The following is a 17,740-nucleotide window of genomic DNA, read 5'->3' as shown; positions in this document are numbered from 1 at the left end:
AAGAAGAGAATACATTTAAAATGCAGTTTGAATTGTGCTATGTGTTCCAGCATAGTTACAATTACGGCTGGTCATAGTGATCTTAATCTTCAAGAAAACATGGATAGCATTCTCTGTCTTAAGACAGCAGGAAACTAGGTAATATAAGGCCTTAAAGATGTAAATAAACTTCAGCTATCTGGAAACTTGATAAAGAATAACATATTCATCTAGAATGATGCTGATCAAATGAAGCCTTCATATACAATCATGTGAACTTTGAACCCCTAGTGGACCGAATTCTTTAATGTAGTAATATTGGAATTCCCTAATATTGTGTGGTTTTCTGAATTCAAGCATTTTGTGTTATTAGTTGCTATTTGTATGTTTATTTATATGTTTATTCATTCAGTAATCGAGTCTGTACATAGTACTAGCTCATGCTAAAAAATATTACTTCTATATCTGTTATTCTGGCAAGAAATGCAATCAAAAGAACATTTTTAAAAAGAAAAGTAGTAACCCTTAAAACTAGTCTCAGATATAGATTATCTGAATTTTATTGCATGCATTCACAGGCAAAAAACTGTCAGATCTGGAACGAGTTACCTCCCTGAAAGTGTATAATTGGTTTGCTAACAGACGGAAGGAGATCAAGAGGAGAGCCAATATCGGTAATGTATCGGAGAGGCTGCTGTCTCTTTTGAGGCAGTTATGGACGTTGCGTTTATTTTAAGAGTGACTTCCATTTAGAACTGCAGGTCTAAATGATCCTACCTCTTAAGCCTAATGAGACTTGCCCTTACGTTTTTCTTCATTGTAGTTTTAATAATGCGAAGTTAATATTAATTACACTATTTGTATTGTAATAAGAATGGCATTATTTCTGAAACTCATTGTTCTCAATATGCTAGAATCTAGAATGTCTCTGATCAGTTACTCCTGGTGTGCATATTAAAGATACTTGTAAGGGCTTGAGAGAGGGAGTGCGATACCCTTAGCGTCTTCGTTATTACTGAGCTATATGACCTAGATGTTAAGAAACATGTGATTAATAAAATTGGAATAAGAGAGTCTTAATATACAAGGAACCTAGTAAAAGGCGAGATTTTTTTTTTTTTTTTTAAAGAGAGCATTTAAGAAACATGAATTGATGAGATTGGGGTGGAGGGGTGGTTTTGAGCTTCTAAAATTGTGTTTCATTTATAAACGTACTTCCTTCCCCTTCATCGTTAACAATTCTCAAGTGCTTTATAGAACCCCAAGACAGGAGAGCTGTTTAATTAGTTGGTAAGTATTTATGAAGCACCTAACAGTCAGCCACTCAAATGTACACGCATAGCAGCAGGGGCTCCAGAATGGGAAACGTGTTCCTCCCCTGACCTCTGTGCCGCCGAGTTCCATCTGTCTGCAATTTAAAAGAAACAAAACATAGAGAGGAGTCTAGGTTTTTGTTTAATTGCATTCTAATTTCCTCAATACAAACTCAGTGTTTAGACCATGATGGCGATGTAACAGATAATTTAGGGATCTATTTGCTTTTTTCGAAGAAGCAGCAATCCTGGAGAGTCATGGGATAGATGTACAGAGTCCCGGAGGCCATTCCAACAGTGATGACGTCGATGGAAATGACTACTCAGAGCAGGTGAGTAGCGGAGGGGAGGCTGCCGGATACAGGGTGGGTGGGACGGTGTGACAATTCCGTGGGTGCGTTTTGTACGGGGTGGGGGAGGGGAGGCAAGCGAATGTCCCTCCACTCGGCTCCTGTGTCTAGTTAGATTTTCGTGTAATTTGAAAGTGAATTTGTGAGAAATCGTTATTCACCCACATGGATTTATTGTCATATAACAGGATACTTGGCAAGTACGCAATGGGGAGGAGGAGGAGGGAAGAAGTTCAGAGGGAGGCAGAGAAGCAGAGAAGGTAGAAGAAGAGAGGAGGATCTGATCCAAACAAGCAAGTTCCACCGTCCACCACACACACATTCACTGTCCGAGAGACACTAGGGGCTGCGGGCAGCTGTGACCCTGCCTGGACACGTTCGGACCAGCACACAGTAGAAGGGCCCACCCACTTCGGCCCCGTTGCCGTGGGAACCCTCGTGCCGAGATAGTGGGTTCCTCCAGAGTCTCTGGCACATGGACACACACACCCTCTCATAAATGCATGTCCGCCCACCTCACCCTGACTTACTCTCCACTGCTTAGGGGGAAAATATATTTAATTGTAGCCACTGGATGGAATAATTCAGTAACTAAGAATGTGGGAATTTTCCCCCCACATATCTGTTGACAGAGTTCATTACATTTTTTATAGGATTTTAAACTCGTTCCATTTGGAATATGAAGAGAATGTACGGTCTCTTCTCCTAGGCCCCAGCAGGAAAACATCTGCTCTTTCCTATTTGATGTACACCTTTACCTTGCCCCTCGGCCAGCTCTTTTAATAGAGTCCACTGTGGCCTTCTGCCGACCGCTTTGCAGCCCCTGTTTACCGGCTTGAGCATAGACACTGCCACTGCCAGGGTACCAGCAGTTCCATGCTGATCCCTACTTAAACTAAAGGCCAGCCTGCGTGAATGAGCACAGAATTTCCCTCTGAGGACTCCAAATCAGCGCTCCATGTTTCACTCAAGAGAATGTTGTGTGAGTCTAAGTGGAAACATTCCTGTTAGTTTTTAGTCTACCAATGTAGGTGGATCACTTCCACTTTTTCTCCCAGATGCCCTAAGGGCAACACATGCCATGCTATTTTTCGCCCAAAGGGACTCACCCTTTTCCAAAGCTTTTCGATGCAGAGTTCCCCTGAAGATGTGACAGGTGAGAAACTTACCCCTTGTGTGAAACACCATCTTCAGCGCCTGACGAACATCCTGCAGTGCCAGTTTCCTCCACAGCTGTATTGTTTAACACATCGGCGTTGCGGAGGGCGAGCTTCACACTCCCTCCAAGTAAGACACCTGCACTTCCCTTGCCCGGCTCCCTTACAGTGGGAGAGTGCCAGGTGACATTTTCTCGGGAAGCCATTTCCAGCAGTTACACTTTTGTCCTATTGTAATTGAGAGTTTGGGGTTTGGGTGGGGGGGTTGGTTTGTTTTTTACAAAAATGCATTTTTATCCGAAAGGTGTTGGTGTCTGTAGTTTTGTCTAGTCTTCTCAGTTGAGTAGAGAGATACTATGAATTCTGATAATCTGTTTGTAAGAGCACCAATCCAGAATTTAAGCTCACCTAGTTTGGCCTTCAGTAACTAGTGCTGTATTTGTTGCAAACTTGGAATGGTCCAGGTTTGATCATCATCCCCAGCAATCTTTCTGATAGAAGGAAAAAATTCTCAACAAGAAAAAAACATTTTAGTGCTTTTTATTTGTTGAATCATAAAAATGCCAACCCGAAGTCTCTGGACCTATATCCATTCAGTGTCTACTTAAATACATTTCACCTCTATTCTATCATGACGCCCCCAACTCTGTTTTCTCCCACGAATGTTCTGCCTCCCCTTGCCCGCAGCATGCCTTTCTGTGAGCTAGAGAATTTTACCAGTGCACTAATAACATTTGTTTCTTATCTCTGCACATCTAGGACGACAGCACTAGCCATAGTGACCACCAAGACCCCATCTCATTAGCTGTGGAAATGGCAGCAGTCAACCACACTATCTTGGCATTGGCCCGACAAGGAGCCAACGAAATCAAGACAGAGGCCCTGGATGACGACTGATGAGGGAGGATTGGACACGAGAAGTTAACTTAGTTTAGACGTAGCACCTTAGCAGACTTTCCTCGGTCCTTAACATGTGTTCTTACAGTATAACTTGCAGTTTCTTGTATGTCAGTTAGCCGTTAGGGTCTTGTTCTGTGAAGATGGCATGGTGCCCTCAGCCTTTGCATATACTCTCAGTATTAACTCCCAGTAAATAATAACCAACCAACCAACCAACCAATCAACCTTCCCTCTCCCAGACCCCGAGGCTAGAAAATCTTGCTGCTCTGTCTTAGCATTCCAAGAAAGTGCTTCCAGGTATTTAGATAGCCCTCAGTTCTCAAATATTAGGCTGTGTGTATTGGGTACCTTTAGATTCCTGTAACACTAGTCTGTACCCCTTTTCCTTCCCCAAGACTGGTAGGATGCAAGCTGAGGTAGTGTGGCCCAGGATGGACAGATGCCATTTGGGGAGTACCCACAGAGTAAAAGGGACACTAGAACCCCCACCTCAGTGTGGGAAGAATTGATTTCCAGCTGCAATAAGCCGTGCCTCATAATAGTCACACTGTGGCTAGATTATACTTCTTTGGGTGCTGTGCTAAGAATGTCAGTGGAAACACTCGATCTCAGATTTTGGTTGTTAACATGCCTGACACAGACATCCTTTCCTCTCACAAGCTGTGTGACTTAAGTAGATAAAATACTGCCTCTGCCTTTGGGACCATGATTAAAACAAACAGAAAAATGACAAAAAACAAAAGTCATTTTAAAAAAACCCACAAAGCCCAGCTTGAGAGCACTGGGAAAAAACATGAGCTGAAGGTCTAATGGATGTTAGGTCCAGTTCTCAGAACCACTATACACAGTACGTGGCACAGGTACATGCCGGCCTGGAAAGGTGCTGGAGGTCGTCACGGAAGCTGCTTTGCCTCCTGTGTCCCCTTTCCCTGCTACCAAAAAAAGGCATTTCGAGGATGGAGCTAAGGTCAAAAGTAAGTGAATGAACTTCCAGTCTTTGTATCCATTAACTGAAGCCCCCTCAACATGAGAGGTTGATAGAGGACTTTATAGCGGGATTATGCTGACTGACTCTCACAAACGCAAATACTTTCCTAACTAGGAGCAGAAAAAAAGCAGGGGACGTTTGCCACTTATGCGGTGGGTCTGCGAGATACAACAGGATGTGACTGCTTTGGTGTTCTCTTTACTCTGTCCTTGTAGAGGTGTGAAAAGCTATATTGCTACAGGCAATTTATTTAATAATTGGAAGCCATATTGATAATGGATGTGGTAATATTTGTAAAGTTTAATCTACTTTAAGCGGCAGTAACTAATGGAATTTTTTTCCTTGATCACATATGTAGCACTTTTGTTACTTTTTAAAGATATTTATATTTGATAAATCTTTTTTTCATTTTGAGAACTCAAAATACCAAACAGTGAACTTGAGTTATAAAGTCACCCTGTGATCACCTTGTCGTCCAGTAGCAAAATGATGAACTATTCATGCGTCCAAGAAAATTACATCTGCTGGCCTTGTATGAAAATGATCTCTTGGCATCCCGATTAAAGGACACACTGTCACTGTGGGTAAGAGGAAACAGCCTTCAGTGTAGCAGCGTAGGGTGCGTCTGAAAGAGGCACAGCTGCTCTCTATTTCCTGCCTCGTTCCCTCTCTCCTTCCTACAGACAACGAAGCCTCGTTTAAAGGGGAATATGGGCCTGGCTGTTAAGCAGGGCGTCATGTGTTTATCCATTGCCTGAAAGTGATTCTAAAATTGAAGGAGGGTGCCATTTCCTTACCTCTTCACCCTTCCTCCCCCACCAAATGTTTTCAACTTAAAACCATTGAGAGAGAGAATGACTGGCCGCCTTCATTTCTCCTTTCCTCAGCAGTGAGTTTGAACATCCGCCAGCTTCTAGCTGGTCTCACTCCACCTAAGGCACACGCTGATGAGATCACCTCCACTGTCTGTTCATCCTGCTTATGTCAGTGTGAGGAAGCCTTTGAGAGGCATGAAGGTGCCACCTTCTGTGGGTCTGTGACTTTATAGAGCTACAGGCAGGGCCTGGGCCTGCTCTTGTCCTTGGATTTCAGGGGGAAAATGTATATATTTTTTTCCAGCTTCCAAGAATTGAAGTAAAATGGAGTAGCCTTTTCTGTTTAACTATATTACTTGAACCAACAAATTCAAGAGTAGCATTTGTTATTCTCAGGAATGATCGATCCCCCCACTCATTTTCTTTCTCGGTGTGTTTGACTTTTTATTTCTATTAGAAGACTGTGTTATCTTTCTTTCCTTTCCTTTGATATTATTTAGAAAAAATACAACATATCTTTCCATTTCGGTGGAATTTTGTCTGCTTATTTTCAGTTGAATCAGAAAGAAAAGGAGAGAGAAAAATATACTGACAAGCCACATCCATGATTTATTGTAAGGAGATTATTATAATTGATAGCTTCTTTAAGATGGGATTGCTAGTATCATTTGTTCTTGCTGGTCCTTTTAAAGAAACAGACTCAAACTGTAAAGGCAGCTGCAGTTTCTAAAGAAACAGGGTGATTGCCAGAGAAGAGCTAAAAGGTTTCATTGATTTAAGACCTTTAAGGAAGGAAAGAAAGCTTCAAAGAGTAAAGGAGAGTATCCATGAAGGCAGTACCAGGTGCTTACCTGGAAATCTGGGAAAAGTGAAAGAATGTGTCTGCCAGTGCGGGGCAGCATTGCCTTGGGTTCAGTAGGAACTGGAGGAAGGAGCCCTGCACGTGGAGTTCTTTGATTAAAGAAGACTGCCGGTCTGCTCTAACATCTACTGCCTTACATACAACTTTTGCTTTTTCTCCAGAAGTGAAAATTTAGTTCTTTGGGGCCTCGATTTAAGTCTACCATTGGTTTTTTGTTTGTCATCAGGTTTAACTCTGCTGTCTTCTCTGGGCTACCTTAGTTCTTACAGTGGCATATGGAGTTGCCACTGTCTAATTTGTAATATCTTTGGGGAGTAAATTTTTTTCTTAAGCTTTCTCAGGCTTAAGAGGTGGTATTAAAATAGAAACCCTAAACTGCTCTCTTACTGAAGGGAAAATAGCCAGGCTCTTAAAGCATCCCATCGTGTGCTTTTCGGTTTTTCTGTCCTCTTTTCTCACTTCCTGCTGTACTTTTTTCAGGCCCCCGAGGACTCTTTCAGGGGCTGCTCCTTCCCAGGTGAGGAAGACTAACGTGTCAGGTGGGGAAACCTTGCAAGCAGTTCAGGTAACTTGTCTGTTATTCTTTTAAGACACTTTCATTGAATTATACTGTGGTCACATGGGTAAATTTCCTAGCCTTCTTAAAACACAGCCTTACAAAGGGACCCTTTAAAGATGGACCATCCTAATGCCATTTCTGCCCATCTCTTGAGAATCGTAACAGCAGATGAAGGCCAGGGAGGGCTACATGGTACACTCTGATCTGCGACCTTCCAGGACCCGTCAGTACCAAATAGACATTGTGGTTTGTTTCAGCAAAGCCTGTAAGGCCGGAGCACCCCTTAAGGCAGTTTTCTTCAAGTCTCAGTACTTTGGGTGGCCTCCTCCCGCCTGTAGAGTCTGTAGAGTTCCCGCATGTTGTCGTTCGGTGGGTGGGCTCTCCCCCACGTCTCATAGTCCTTCACAGAAAGAGAGATCCTCGAACAGGAAGACCCCTTTCAGCTCAGGCGCGGTGATCACCTAAAAGGACGTGAGGGAGGGGGCAGCCCCTCAGTATGGGAGGATGCAAACCCAGCCCCCGCGTCCTGTAGGTTTATCATGGCAGTAGTTGCTGATGAACAGCACCTTTACCTCAAAAGGGACAACTCGTGAAGAGCTAGTGATACAGTTGCTTTCGTTCTCCCTGTTTGGCCTCTGTCTTTACACACTTCCCTCTTGGATTTCAACCATCAGGCACCAAGTGTAGGTAAACAGACTTTCATTTCATCAGGAACCTACAGTCACATCCTCTCTGTCTGTGAACAACTCCTCTTCTCTTTTCCTCTGGGCTCCAAACCAAGGTCTCATCTTGAGCTGACTCCTTGCTGGAATCTTTTTATCCTCTGCAGCAGGCAGAGTAGGTGGGTGTGGTCCATCTCGTCACACAAACACCCCTTCCTGTCTTGCAGCCCAGCTTTTTGACCAGCTACATATTCCGCTGACCAGCTACTCTCTCTGCCCACAACAGTGGAAATAATCCCTTTTTCATAAATGATACCCCACCCCCGTCCTTAAAATGTGAACGTCAAGTCCTTCTCTCTCTTTGGTCTTAAGAAGGGTTTGGGTAGAAGCAGTCTTCCCATTTAACTCGTGGCTCTGCCTTTTAAAATTGCTGTTTGTCTCTTTTTGTTGTTGTTCAGAGAACCACCAGAGTATTTTTTTCCCCAATGAGTCTCAACAGATTCTTAGGCAATAATTTTTCTTCTTATTGATGACCTTGTGTGCAGTAGCACTCTACATTCAATAGTCCTGACCCTCTACTCGTGCGTTGGTTTTCTGTGTTAATCACTGTGTGTGATTTAAATCTTATGTCAGAGTGGTGATAGAGTTTGTCATTTTGTTGTTGTGATTATTAGTAATGTTTTACTACTGTATTCATTGGGGCTGCGTTGAGACCAGCCAAATCCATTTATAGCTTTACTGAGCCGCGTTTGTTTGTCAAGATTTCCCAAGTGAACGTTGGGCACATTGACCAGCTCCCGCTGGTGGTATCTCTGTGGGGCACAGGGGTGGGGTGGGGGGGTGCAGCGGGGCAGGGCTAGGAGCTGCGTAAGACATTCCTTTTTGTGTGCTCTCTAAATAACAAGGATGTTTACTCAGGATTGGGGGATCAGTTGTTAGCCATATTGAATTTGGCAAACTGAGCTGCATGCCCTGGAAACCCTCTTCTGTTTCTTAATCTCCATATTGTCTGGTTGCCATTACCTGGTAATACCTAAATTACCCAGTTTAAAGGTATCACACCATAATGAGAATGGGAGGTTTTCCCCGGGAGGCAACCGTGAATGCCCAGGTTATCCTGGAAGGATTGCCCTAACGGTGGTGTGCTGTCAAAGCAGGGGCCCTTTCTTTTTCTGTACTGCGGTTGCCTTCATGATAGGGTCTTCTTTTCAAAAGATGATAATCACTTAAGAGGAAAGATTTCCTTACTGCTCTCAAGAGAACTGCCGCACTAACGTGGTGGGAAAGGCTTTTTAAACACATCAAGCCCATAAGTCCATTTCCAGTCACAGAAACCCCTCTCACAAACAGGTTATACAAAAGGCTGTTCTTAATTCTCACAGGCTAAAAGTGATAAGCTACTACTCTTGCCGTCTTAGAGGGTCGATGGTTGACTCACTAATCGCTGGAAGCTTATAAATTGACCAAGTTTCCATACCAGCTTCATTATTCTTCCTTAGTGGGGATGAGAAACAGCAGCAAAAGGAAAGCTAACGATCTTGAGAAATCTAGTTTCCTGTAACAATGGTTTTCTTTTCTAATCAAGAGGGGAATAAACATGGGAGGGAGGAGAGGGAAAATCTGGCTGCACGCGGGGATCTTGCATCCCCTTCTTATTGTCACCCAAAGACCTCGAGGATGTGGTAGGCGCCTTGGGATTCCAGGTACGCCTATCCTGGGCTTCATTTTTATCATTCCTCCTGACACCTGGGGCCAGGCAGTGAGCAGAACTAAATCTGGTTCATTCCATTCAAGCAAAATCTAACTAGCATTTTTACACCCTGCAGTTTCCCACACACGTCTCACACCCGTTCTCTCATTAGCCGCAGCTCCCGCACAACAAGCGGAAGGACGCCTCTGCGGGGGGCCTTTGCGCTTCCCTCCTGACATCCCTTTTCCTGGGCAGTTACGGGAGCCATCTTGCCTCCGTCCGGATGGCAGCGCTGTGCCCTCCGGTGGGTGCGGGGGCAGCAGTGGCGTGTGAGCCGGCCTGGGCGCGGGCGAGTGTGCACGGCTCCACGGGCGCTTCACACCACCTCGGGACGCCGGCCCCCGTGACTCCATTTTCATTCTCTCCCTTAAATAAAAATGGCTCTATACAGTCATAATTAACTCTCAGATTCACGTTGGTGTGCTGTGAGCAAATGAAGGTTTGCCTGAATCCTTTCAAATTGTAACCATGGCGATTGAGGGGGGTGGCACAGAATGAATATATAAAAATATAACGACAATTGTTCTGAATGACTGAGTGTCCTCCTGACATGTAATTAGCTGTTTTAACAGCAAGATGTAGATTGGCATGGTCATAATTAAAAGGATTTCCGTCCTTTATGTGATTGAAAATGGCAGATCTCCCATTCCCTGTTCCCTTTTAGCACTAATGCTCCCAAGAACATTTGGAACAGCAACTCAGTAAACTAAAATAATGACATAGTGTTCGCGTCCTCTCCTAAGTGAAAGAGAAGGATTGGAGTTATTTCAGCTTCAGAATGGAAGCCTTTGATTACTGCTCCCCATTAGACTAAGTCACATGAAACCTGTCGCTCACATCCAGTTTCAACCTGCTCCATCTATGGCAGAAACTACAGTCAAAATCCCAAACTGAGTCAACCACTGATGAGGCCTCCAGAGTACTCTGTCCCACATGCCAACCAGCCAGGGTCGCGTGTCGGCCTTACCTGATGTTTCCTGCTTCACGAGCTCCCTAGAATTCACATTTTCCCTTGGTCACTTGATATTTCCATTGCCGTCACCATCAGGAAGTGTTTTTCAAACAGGAGCTTACACTTGAGTTAGATAGGCTTTTCCTGAGCTAGAGCAGAAGACATGACACGAACACAGATGAATAAACTAAAACATATGGTCTGTAGAGAACTATGCGGCATAAGTGGAATACTGTTGTTTGCAATGTCCTAACGTTACTGGTGGAGAAGGACACGTGTGAATTTCACCCAGGTTTGCTCACATCTCTGGTAATTGCCAGCTTCCTCATGTCAGCAGCCTTTGGTTACCCTGAGTTTTCCCCATTGTTCTGCTGTGTCAGTGGGATTGCCCCCCCTTGGCCCTTCCACATCCATGTTCTCTCCCTCCCACTTTTTTTTTCTTTTCCATCCACCCTGTCCCATGGAGCGCCATGTTGTCTTGACACCATACACGGCCTGCCCACAAAGCCCGTGTTCTCACCCTGAGGCCTCAGGCTGGACGGGAGCTGCTGCGTCACTATCTAGCCTTTCTCTAGAATATGCCTTGTTTGGTTTTTCCCGTCAGTTCAGTTATATGATCAAGAGTGAGTCTACACAAATACCAGCACCCAACATAGTGCCAAGTGGCCCTTCACAAGCCGTTTCAGTCCCTGAGGTTCCTGGCTGTGCTGGTGAGCCTGGCCCCTGAGCCTTTGTTCAGGCCTGGACACTCCAGGGTCAGGTGGCAGCCGCTAAAGAAAAATACAGCTCTTGCTTTTGTTCATACTTTCCTGCTTACCCTTTTACCCATCTTCTCCCCTCTCCACATATCAGAGGGAATCCTAACCCAAACATTAAACTTCAGTTTCATAAAAATGCTGAGGTAGGCTGCTGCTTTCTAACTGTTCTCTCCCTTTAGCCCCCAGTACACACACACACACACACACACACACACACACACACACACACACACACACACACACACACACACACACACACACACGGAATTTGGATATAAAGGTTCTGCCTTGGGATTCTTTTTTTTCCCCCTCAAAATACTTGCAATCAAATGTCTAGTAGTTGTGCTAGAACAGGAAAAATAATGCCATAAAGGGTTTTTACTCAGTGCTGCTTTTCCTACAAGATCTAAAAGTGACTTAACCCCGACTCCTGCACGCCACCTGCTTTCAAGATAGACGTGCAGTCATTGGGACTTCTTTATGGGATCCTATTGGTCATCTGACAGCTGGAATGGTTGTGGATTTATGACCCCGAAGACTACAGTATCCCATCCCTTTTCTTATTTTCCCAACTGCTGAAAGATAACTATCTCCATTAGAATTGAGAATCTGTCTTAAGATTAGCGATTCTGAAAACTGACTAGATGAGTATAATTCTGTGATTTGTGAGACATGCATTCAGCCAGCCAGCAGAACATTCTGATTATCTGCTTACATTCAAAGAAAATAGAATTATCACTGCAGTTAAAACCTTCAAACACAATCTACTCCTTTAGGGATCAAAGTATTAGATGTGCTGCTTAAAGGATGGTGCTACATAAAAAGAACTGGAGTTGGCCAGACATTTCCCTCCCCAGATGTTTCCACAGGCCACTTTGGTGACTCAGAAAACCGTTCACCACATATTCCTTTACCACCCGCAGCCCCGCTAAAAAGAAAATAAAGCCAGCTTACCAAAATCAGTGAAAATACAGGTAGTGCTTACCCCTGAAATATGTATTTTTTTGGAAGAAAACACCAGAAGTAACCAGAGTAAAGATGCCGTCATTCTAAATCATCATACCTCCCAAGCATTCGAAGCTCGAAGTAGCCGCTGACACTTGCTAGCTTGTCCTTTGTGCCCAGCACTGTGCTGTTTTCACTGTCTCATTGATTCTTGAAGATTCACAGACCATACTGAGCAGTACCCCCTAAATGAAGTCAAGTAAAATCTCCAGTCACTTCTCTCATCCTGGTAGAACATTAACAGGATGTCTGCCTGGCCCTGCTGAGTGAAATCTCTGTACTTAACCTGTTCCTTTTTCTCTTGGGCATTGCCGGGTGATTCCCCCCTGGTGCACTGTTGCCCCGCCATCATTTCTGTGCCGACACTGGACCAGTGTCACTGTGATGATCTAGACACCAGGGCATCCTTCCTCCTTGGCCTTTCTCCTGTTACTCATGGTTACAGAAACGCAGTGAACGCAGTGAGGCTTGGCTGTTGTGATGCAAAACCTCTTGTTTCAAGTCCCCTGTCCCCATCTCCGCCTCTAGGAGGTGAATGGGAAGGTCTTGCCTTTTGCTGGGATGGAAGATCTTGGCTGTCACAGTCTGAGTTCTGAGGAGAACTCGAATATCCTAGCATTGCTTGGGGGTAGGTGCTCTAAGTGGAAGCAGAGAATATTAAAAGCTCACTCTTCCTGTTCTCTCTCTATTCAGCTCTTGGAGCATTTTTTCAGTGCCTGTGTTTGGAAGTTTCGCTAAGCCATTCCAACTCAGTCCACTGTCCCTTCCGTCACAATCACGAGAGGCGGTGGGGCTGGGCCAGTGCTTTGGAGATTGGAGGCTCTGGAATGCCAGTGTTGGATCAGTGTCTGCCCTGCCGTGGGCTCTCTGGCTCGGCGTAAGAACTTTCTGGTAACCACAGTCCAGCTCAGGGGCGAGCTGCCTTGGGGCTGGTGTGGCGGCTCAGTGACTGTTGTCAGGGACACGGGCTCTAAGCTGACCTGAGGACTCAGCTAACTAAAATCCATGCGCCTCCCTCCCATTCTCCAGCTCTTTACCTCTCAATAGGTGGTTCTGCAGGGGCCGGCTCTGTCGCTTCTCTCTCTTCCGACCGCTTAGTCGTGCCCTAAGCATCCTTGAAGCCCAAGAACGGGAACCGCCCCAGGAGCAAGGCCTCGCTGGGAGTGGCCCTCGGAGAGGGTCCCCATGTTGACCACTGGGGATTGGTGGCCCTTGTAATAGGCACCTTGTTTCATTAGCCGGCTCGTGGGGGGTTTTGGTTATCCACTCCGCTCACCCCACCAAATAAACCCACCCTTAAAGGGAAGGGAAGAAGGCACGTGTGCTTTCCACTGAGGTGCTGATCCCGATTTGGAATCTCTGGTGGCAGCTGGGGGAAACTTCAGAAGGGAGGTGTGGGCTCTTCCTGAGGAAGGCGCACGTGACTCACCAGCCAGTGTGCACGCAGAGCTGGCCCCAGGACACCTGTTCTCTTCATAACTTCCCACTCCCTCCAGGTCAGGTCTAATCTCAGTCTGATTTCTGGCTTCCTTTGAGCACGGAAACCTCTCCTTTTGCTTTACTGGAACTAAGAGCCCAGCATGAAGTTGTGACGCTTATCCTTCCACTTCATCATTCACTGAAGCTATTAAACTGGAAAGAGAACGGCATTAGTGCTGTATTAATGTACACAGCAGCCACTCTAGTGATATTACCCTGAACTCTTGTTTTTATGCCACGGGGGGCAGGGCAGTACGTACGTTAGGAGTGGACCGAATGAAGGTGAGGGAGCTGGGCTGCGGGCTCCTGCCAGGAGCATTATCGTTAGTTATCATTTACCTTGGAAACCACATTCAGTATTGTTAGTCAGTGAACCCCTTAATCATTCATCTCTGAAAATGGGCACCACGAACAGAAACCAAAGGTACTGGGGGCGGGGCAAGAGCTCTCTGCCTGCACTGGCAGCTCTGGCAGGGCTGCTCTTGATTGCGCTCGGTTCCCAGAACCCTCCTCTCACAGGGGCCTCTTCTCTTCCTCGTAGTTTCTCTCGCACTGACGGTAGGAAGCGAGTCCGTGCAGCCCGAGCCTCACCCCCAGCCCAGCGGCTGCGAGCCTAGAGCCGGCCACCCGGGCACCCCGCGCGTGCTCTCCGCCCCATCTGTCCCTCCTGCTCTGCCCAAGCTAGAAGGACAGAGGCCTCTGCCGGTTCACCCAGGCCGCAAGGGGGGCCACTGTCCCCGCCAGAAGATGCCGAGAGCATCACAGCCGCCTCCCCTGGAAGAGCCCACAGCCTTCTCTGATCCCCCGTGGGCTCCCCTCCCTCCCAAGGCCGTGGTCACGCTGGGTATGCAGCACCTTCCGAGGATGAATTTCTCTTTCTGTTTTTTAAGTGCCTACACAAGTTACAGACCTCTGGGACCCGCCAGAGTCGGCCTGTGCCCTGCCCTCCCTCCCCAACCCTGCCCCTGGCCCTTGGGGTGGGTGGCCACGGTGGCTGCCCCTCACCAGGGTCCCCGGGTTCCGCAGGCAGAACAACTGCAGGGGTGAGCACGCGGGCTGTCGCTCTCCCCTGTGCTGCTGCTTCACGGGCGTTTCTGTGGACGGGGCCCCGGTCCTGGTCCCAGAGACTGTGTAGGAGCCTGCTTAGCGAAGTCCGCAGCTGCCGAACGAGCAAGCGGGAGAGCGAGACAGCCTCGGAGCAGAAGCCCGGGCGTCTCTGACAGCCGCCAGAAGGTGCGTCCAGACCCAAGAGGTAAAGAGTCAATCAGAGCTATAAACAGGATTATTCATTTGCCGTCATCGGTCACTGAACCCTGGCTGCCTGTCCTCGTCCTCTCTTCCTGGATTTGAGGGATCAGAAAGGCCGTCACCGGTAGGGGGTGAAACAAGATCAGAAGTGCATCTTTGAAAACGAGTGTGAGATTATTTGTTTGCTTCTTTTTTAAAGTACTTTAAGTCTGACCTAAAGTCGGGGCCTTGATCACGTGGTGGGCGGATGAGGAGGGTTCTTCTGTGGCCGCACTGTTGACATCGTGGCACCCAGCAGCGCTCGGATGACTGGCTGGTGAGTTAGAAGGGTTTTGCAGAATGGAACAATCCATACCCAGGCACTTTATTTTCATTATGAATCCAGCATTTTTGTTCGGACAGTGGAGTGACCCATACACTGGGCATTCCCACTTAACATGTACGGCGTTTGCCACAGGGACTGAGCTGGGTGGGGGCGGTAGATGGAAGCGATGGGGTGGGCGAGCACCGCCGTGGAGGTGGCCTGTGAGGCTGCCGTGGAGCTGCTGCCCCCGTGAGCTGAGCCCCGAGCAGACCCTCGGCGCTCCAGGCGCCGGGCCACAGGTTCCACGGCGCTTGTTGGCTCCCCGTGTTGTAGTTGAAGAGTGTGAGCGAGGTTGGCGCGAGGCTGAACTGGAGGAGGGGAGAGGAGAGGAGAGGCGGGCTTCTCTCCGATCACCTGGACCGGGGGCTCACCTGGACCGGGGGCGCTGGGGGATGGTTCCCGCCGCGGAACCCCACGCGGCTCCGTCTCCCTGGGCGTCCGTCGTAGGGTGGGAACTCGCTGGTGCAGCGAGTTTAAGGTGTAAGGCGAGTTGACGGGGGTCATTTGATCAGATGCCAGGGGTGCCTCGGGTCTGCTGGAAAGTCTTTAGCATCCTCCAAATACTGGAGTACCTGCGACGGGCTGAGTGGGGCCCCTGCGGGCAGGCGGGGGAGGGGGGGTCGGGGCAGAGCGTTCCCCCTGCCTTCGCCGTCGTGTCTTAGTCTTTGTGTTTTCCTTTGGTGTCTCCGGGTCTCTGTCCCCATCTTGTGCACCATGTGTCCCTGAGGGGAGTCACACCTGTGTCTGAGTCTGCTGTAAGGTGTTCAGTCTACCTCAAGGGGTCATCATGGTCAACTCTGTCCCACAGCAATCCTTCCGACGTCGCCACACACACTGGAATGTATTATCTGCCCCGGCCCCAGCCCGCCTTCCTGTCAGTAACCTCCTGACCCCATCTTTTCCTCTATCACCACAAACTCCTAGTGCAAATTGGATGCTGCTTTAAATGTGAAAACACTTGTTCAAAAGCTATAAAACCTGAATGAAAGCTAAAGCTGAATTTATAAGCCTTGTTGCATATGAGCCAAAAGTGCAAAAAGCTCTATATAATGAACTAACCTGCCACTCGTATAAATATAAATATATATAAATATATTAAAATCAGACTGTTCTACAAAATTGTGTATTTGTATTTTTGTGTACGTACAATTTTCTGCTAAGCAGAAGGAGGATGTAGTATAGGATGCTGTGAGAAGAGATTTGGTTTAATCCTATTTCTTTGTTACTTATTTTTGTTAACATCAGACGCCTGTCTTCGTCTTACGTGTAATGACACTGTTTGGAAAGCTGCAGTATCTCTCTTCCTTAGGGGCAGAGTCCATGAGAGAATGAAATGTGGGGTGGAGAGAGTTGTCCTGGCCACTGAACACGGGACAGTGGCCCAGGCTGCCTGGGAGCCACTCGAGGCCCTAAGGTGGGGCTGAGGGAGGGCGCAGGGAAGCAAAAATCCCGTTTCTAGACATCAGCTTCCAAACAAACAGACTGTCAGAGCTAACGCAGACGCCCCACCAGCCACTGGGAGGGGACGTGGGACCTCTTGGAAGTGAGGGACAGGGCCTCTCATCTCTGGGCCAGAAGCCTGCCCGGAAAGCAGCAGGGGGCTGTGCCTGGCAGTGCTGCCCTGCTCACCGGCCCTGAGCTCCCCGCCCCTCTTCCAAGTAGTCGCTGCCTTTTTTCAGATCAGGTTACAAAACGCCTCCCCTCTGCCGAGCTGCTGGCGCTTCATCCCCCAGGCCTCCAGCCCCAGTTAACCTGGAGGGTCTCAGAACCCACCTTCCGCCGGTGCTAACACCCAAGAGGGGGTAGCGTGGCTGCCAGCAATGGCCAGAAACCGCCCATCGGACAGGCCGGGCCGGAGGACAAGCTCCGCGTGCCCAGGACAGCCGGCCCTCCCACCACAAAGGCGTCCAGAGGCCTTGGCCTGGGACTGCCTCTGCTGCCCACCCACCTCTCAGCCCCAAGACAGTCCCTCGTGACGTGAACCTTCTCTAGGGAGAGCGATACTGCACCTTCACCTGTGGGACTCATATTTATAACATTGTGTAATGACTGTAGCAAACAGCCCTTGTTTCTAGATGTAAATGGTCAAAGAAACAAGTGCTCTATTGTATTGATTAAAATAGTTCCAATGAGTCCTGTATCATTGTATCTCCTATTCTGGATTAGTGCCTTTTGGACAGTAGACTGTTCTGTAATTAAAATGTAGTATACTGCTTTTTTGTACAGTTTTGTTTTAATAAAACTTTTTTTTAATTTGTGTTTATTTTAGTATTGTACCTATTAGAGAATAAAATGTATAACTGAACGAAGACTGGTCGGGATTTCTTTGAGTAAGGACAGTCATTTGGGAAGTGCCCTGCCACTTCTGTTCTGAGCATCTGTCCCTTCATGCTTTGAAAACGGACTGGTGCCCCAGAGACCCGAGGACACTTGAAAGGGGTTAAGGGGACAATCAAGCACTTCCTGGTTGAGGGAACGTCAGCCGTGAATCCGGCCCCTTCTCCTCCAGCCTGTGCTCCCTTCATATCTGCCCCGAATCCCCCGGGAGAAGCCATCTCTTCGCGTAGCTTCCCCGCCCGTGATCCCCTCACTACAGGCA

At 47.4% G+C, this 17,740-nt stretch overlaps 1 protein-coding gene across 14 annotated transcripts in view; it reads left to right on the top strand.

The window, feature by feature from the left end:
• Positions 1-6,029, top strand: part of HMBOX1 (homeobox containing 1) — a 176,637-nt gene extending 170,608 nt beyond the window's left edge. For 2 of the 14 annotated variants that reach the window (XM_033429849.2, XM_049711247.1), the window contains 4 exons: positions 558-653; positions 1,536-1,624; positions 1,831-1,902; positions 3,559-6,029. In XM_033429849.2, the coding sequence (XP_033285740.1) occupies positions 558-653; positions 1,536-1,624; positions 1,831-1,902; positions 3,559-3,696 (395 nt within the window). In that variant the 3' untranslated portion in view covers positions 3,697-6,029. Of the gene's footprint in view, positions 1-557; positions 654-1,529; positions 1,625-1,830 lie in introns of all 14 variants that reach the window. The other 12 variants (XM_033429848.2, XM_049711246.1, XM_012533333.3 and 9 more) reach the window with 8 other exon arrangements.
• The last annotated feature ends 11,711 nt before the right edge of the window (positions 6,030-17,740 follow it).

This window comes from Orcinus orca, chromosome 6 (assembly GCF_937001465.1).
Source record: "Orcinus orca chromosome 6, mOrcOrc1.1, whole genome shotgun sequence".
In the NCBI taxonomy this organism is placed as follows: domain Eukaryota; kingdom Metazoa; phylum Chordata; class Mammalia; order Artiodactyla; family Delphinidae; genus Orcinus; species Orcinus orca.
Note: the sequence above shows the minus strand (reverse complement) of the source record. Positions and strands in the feature narration are given on the sequence as shown.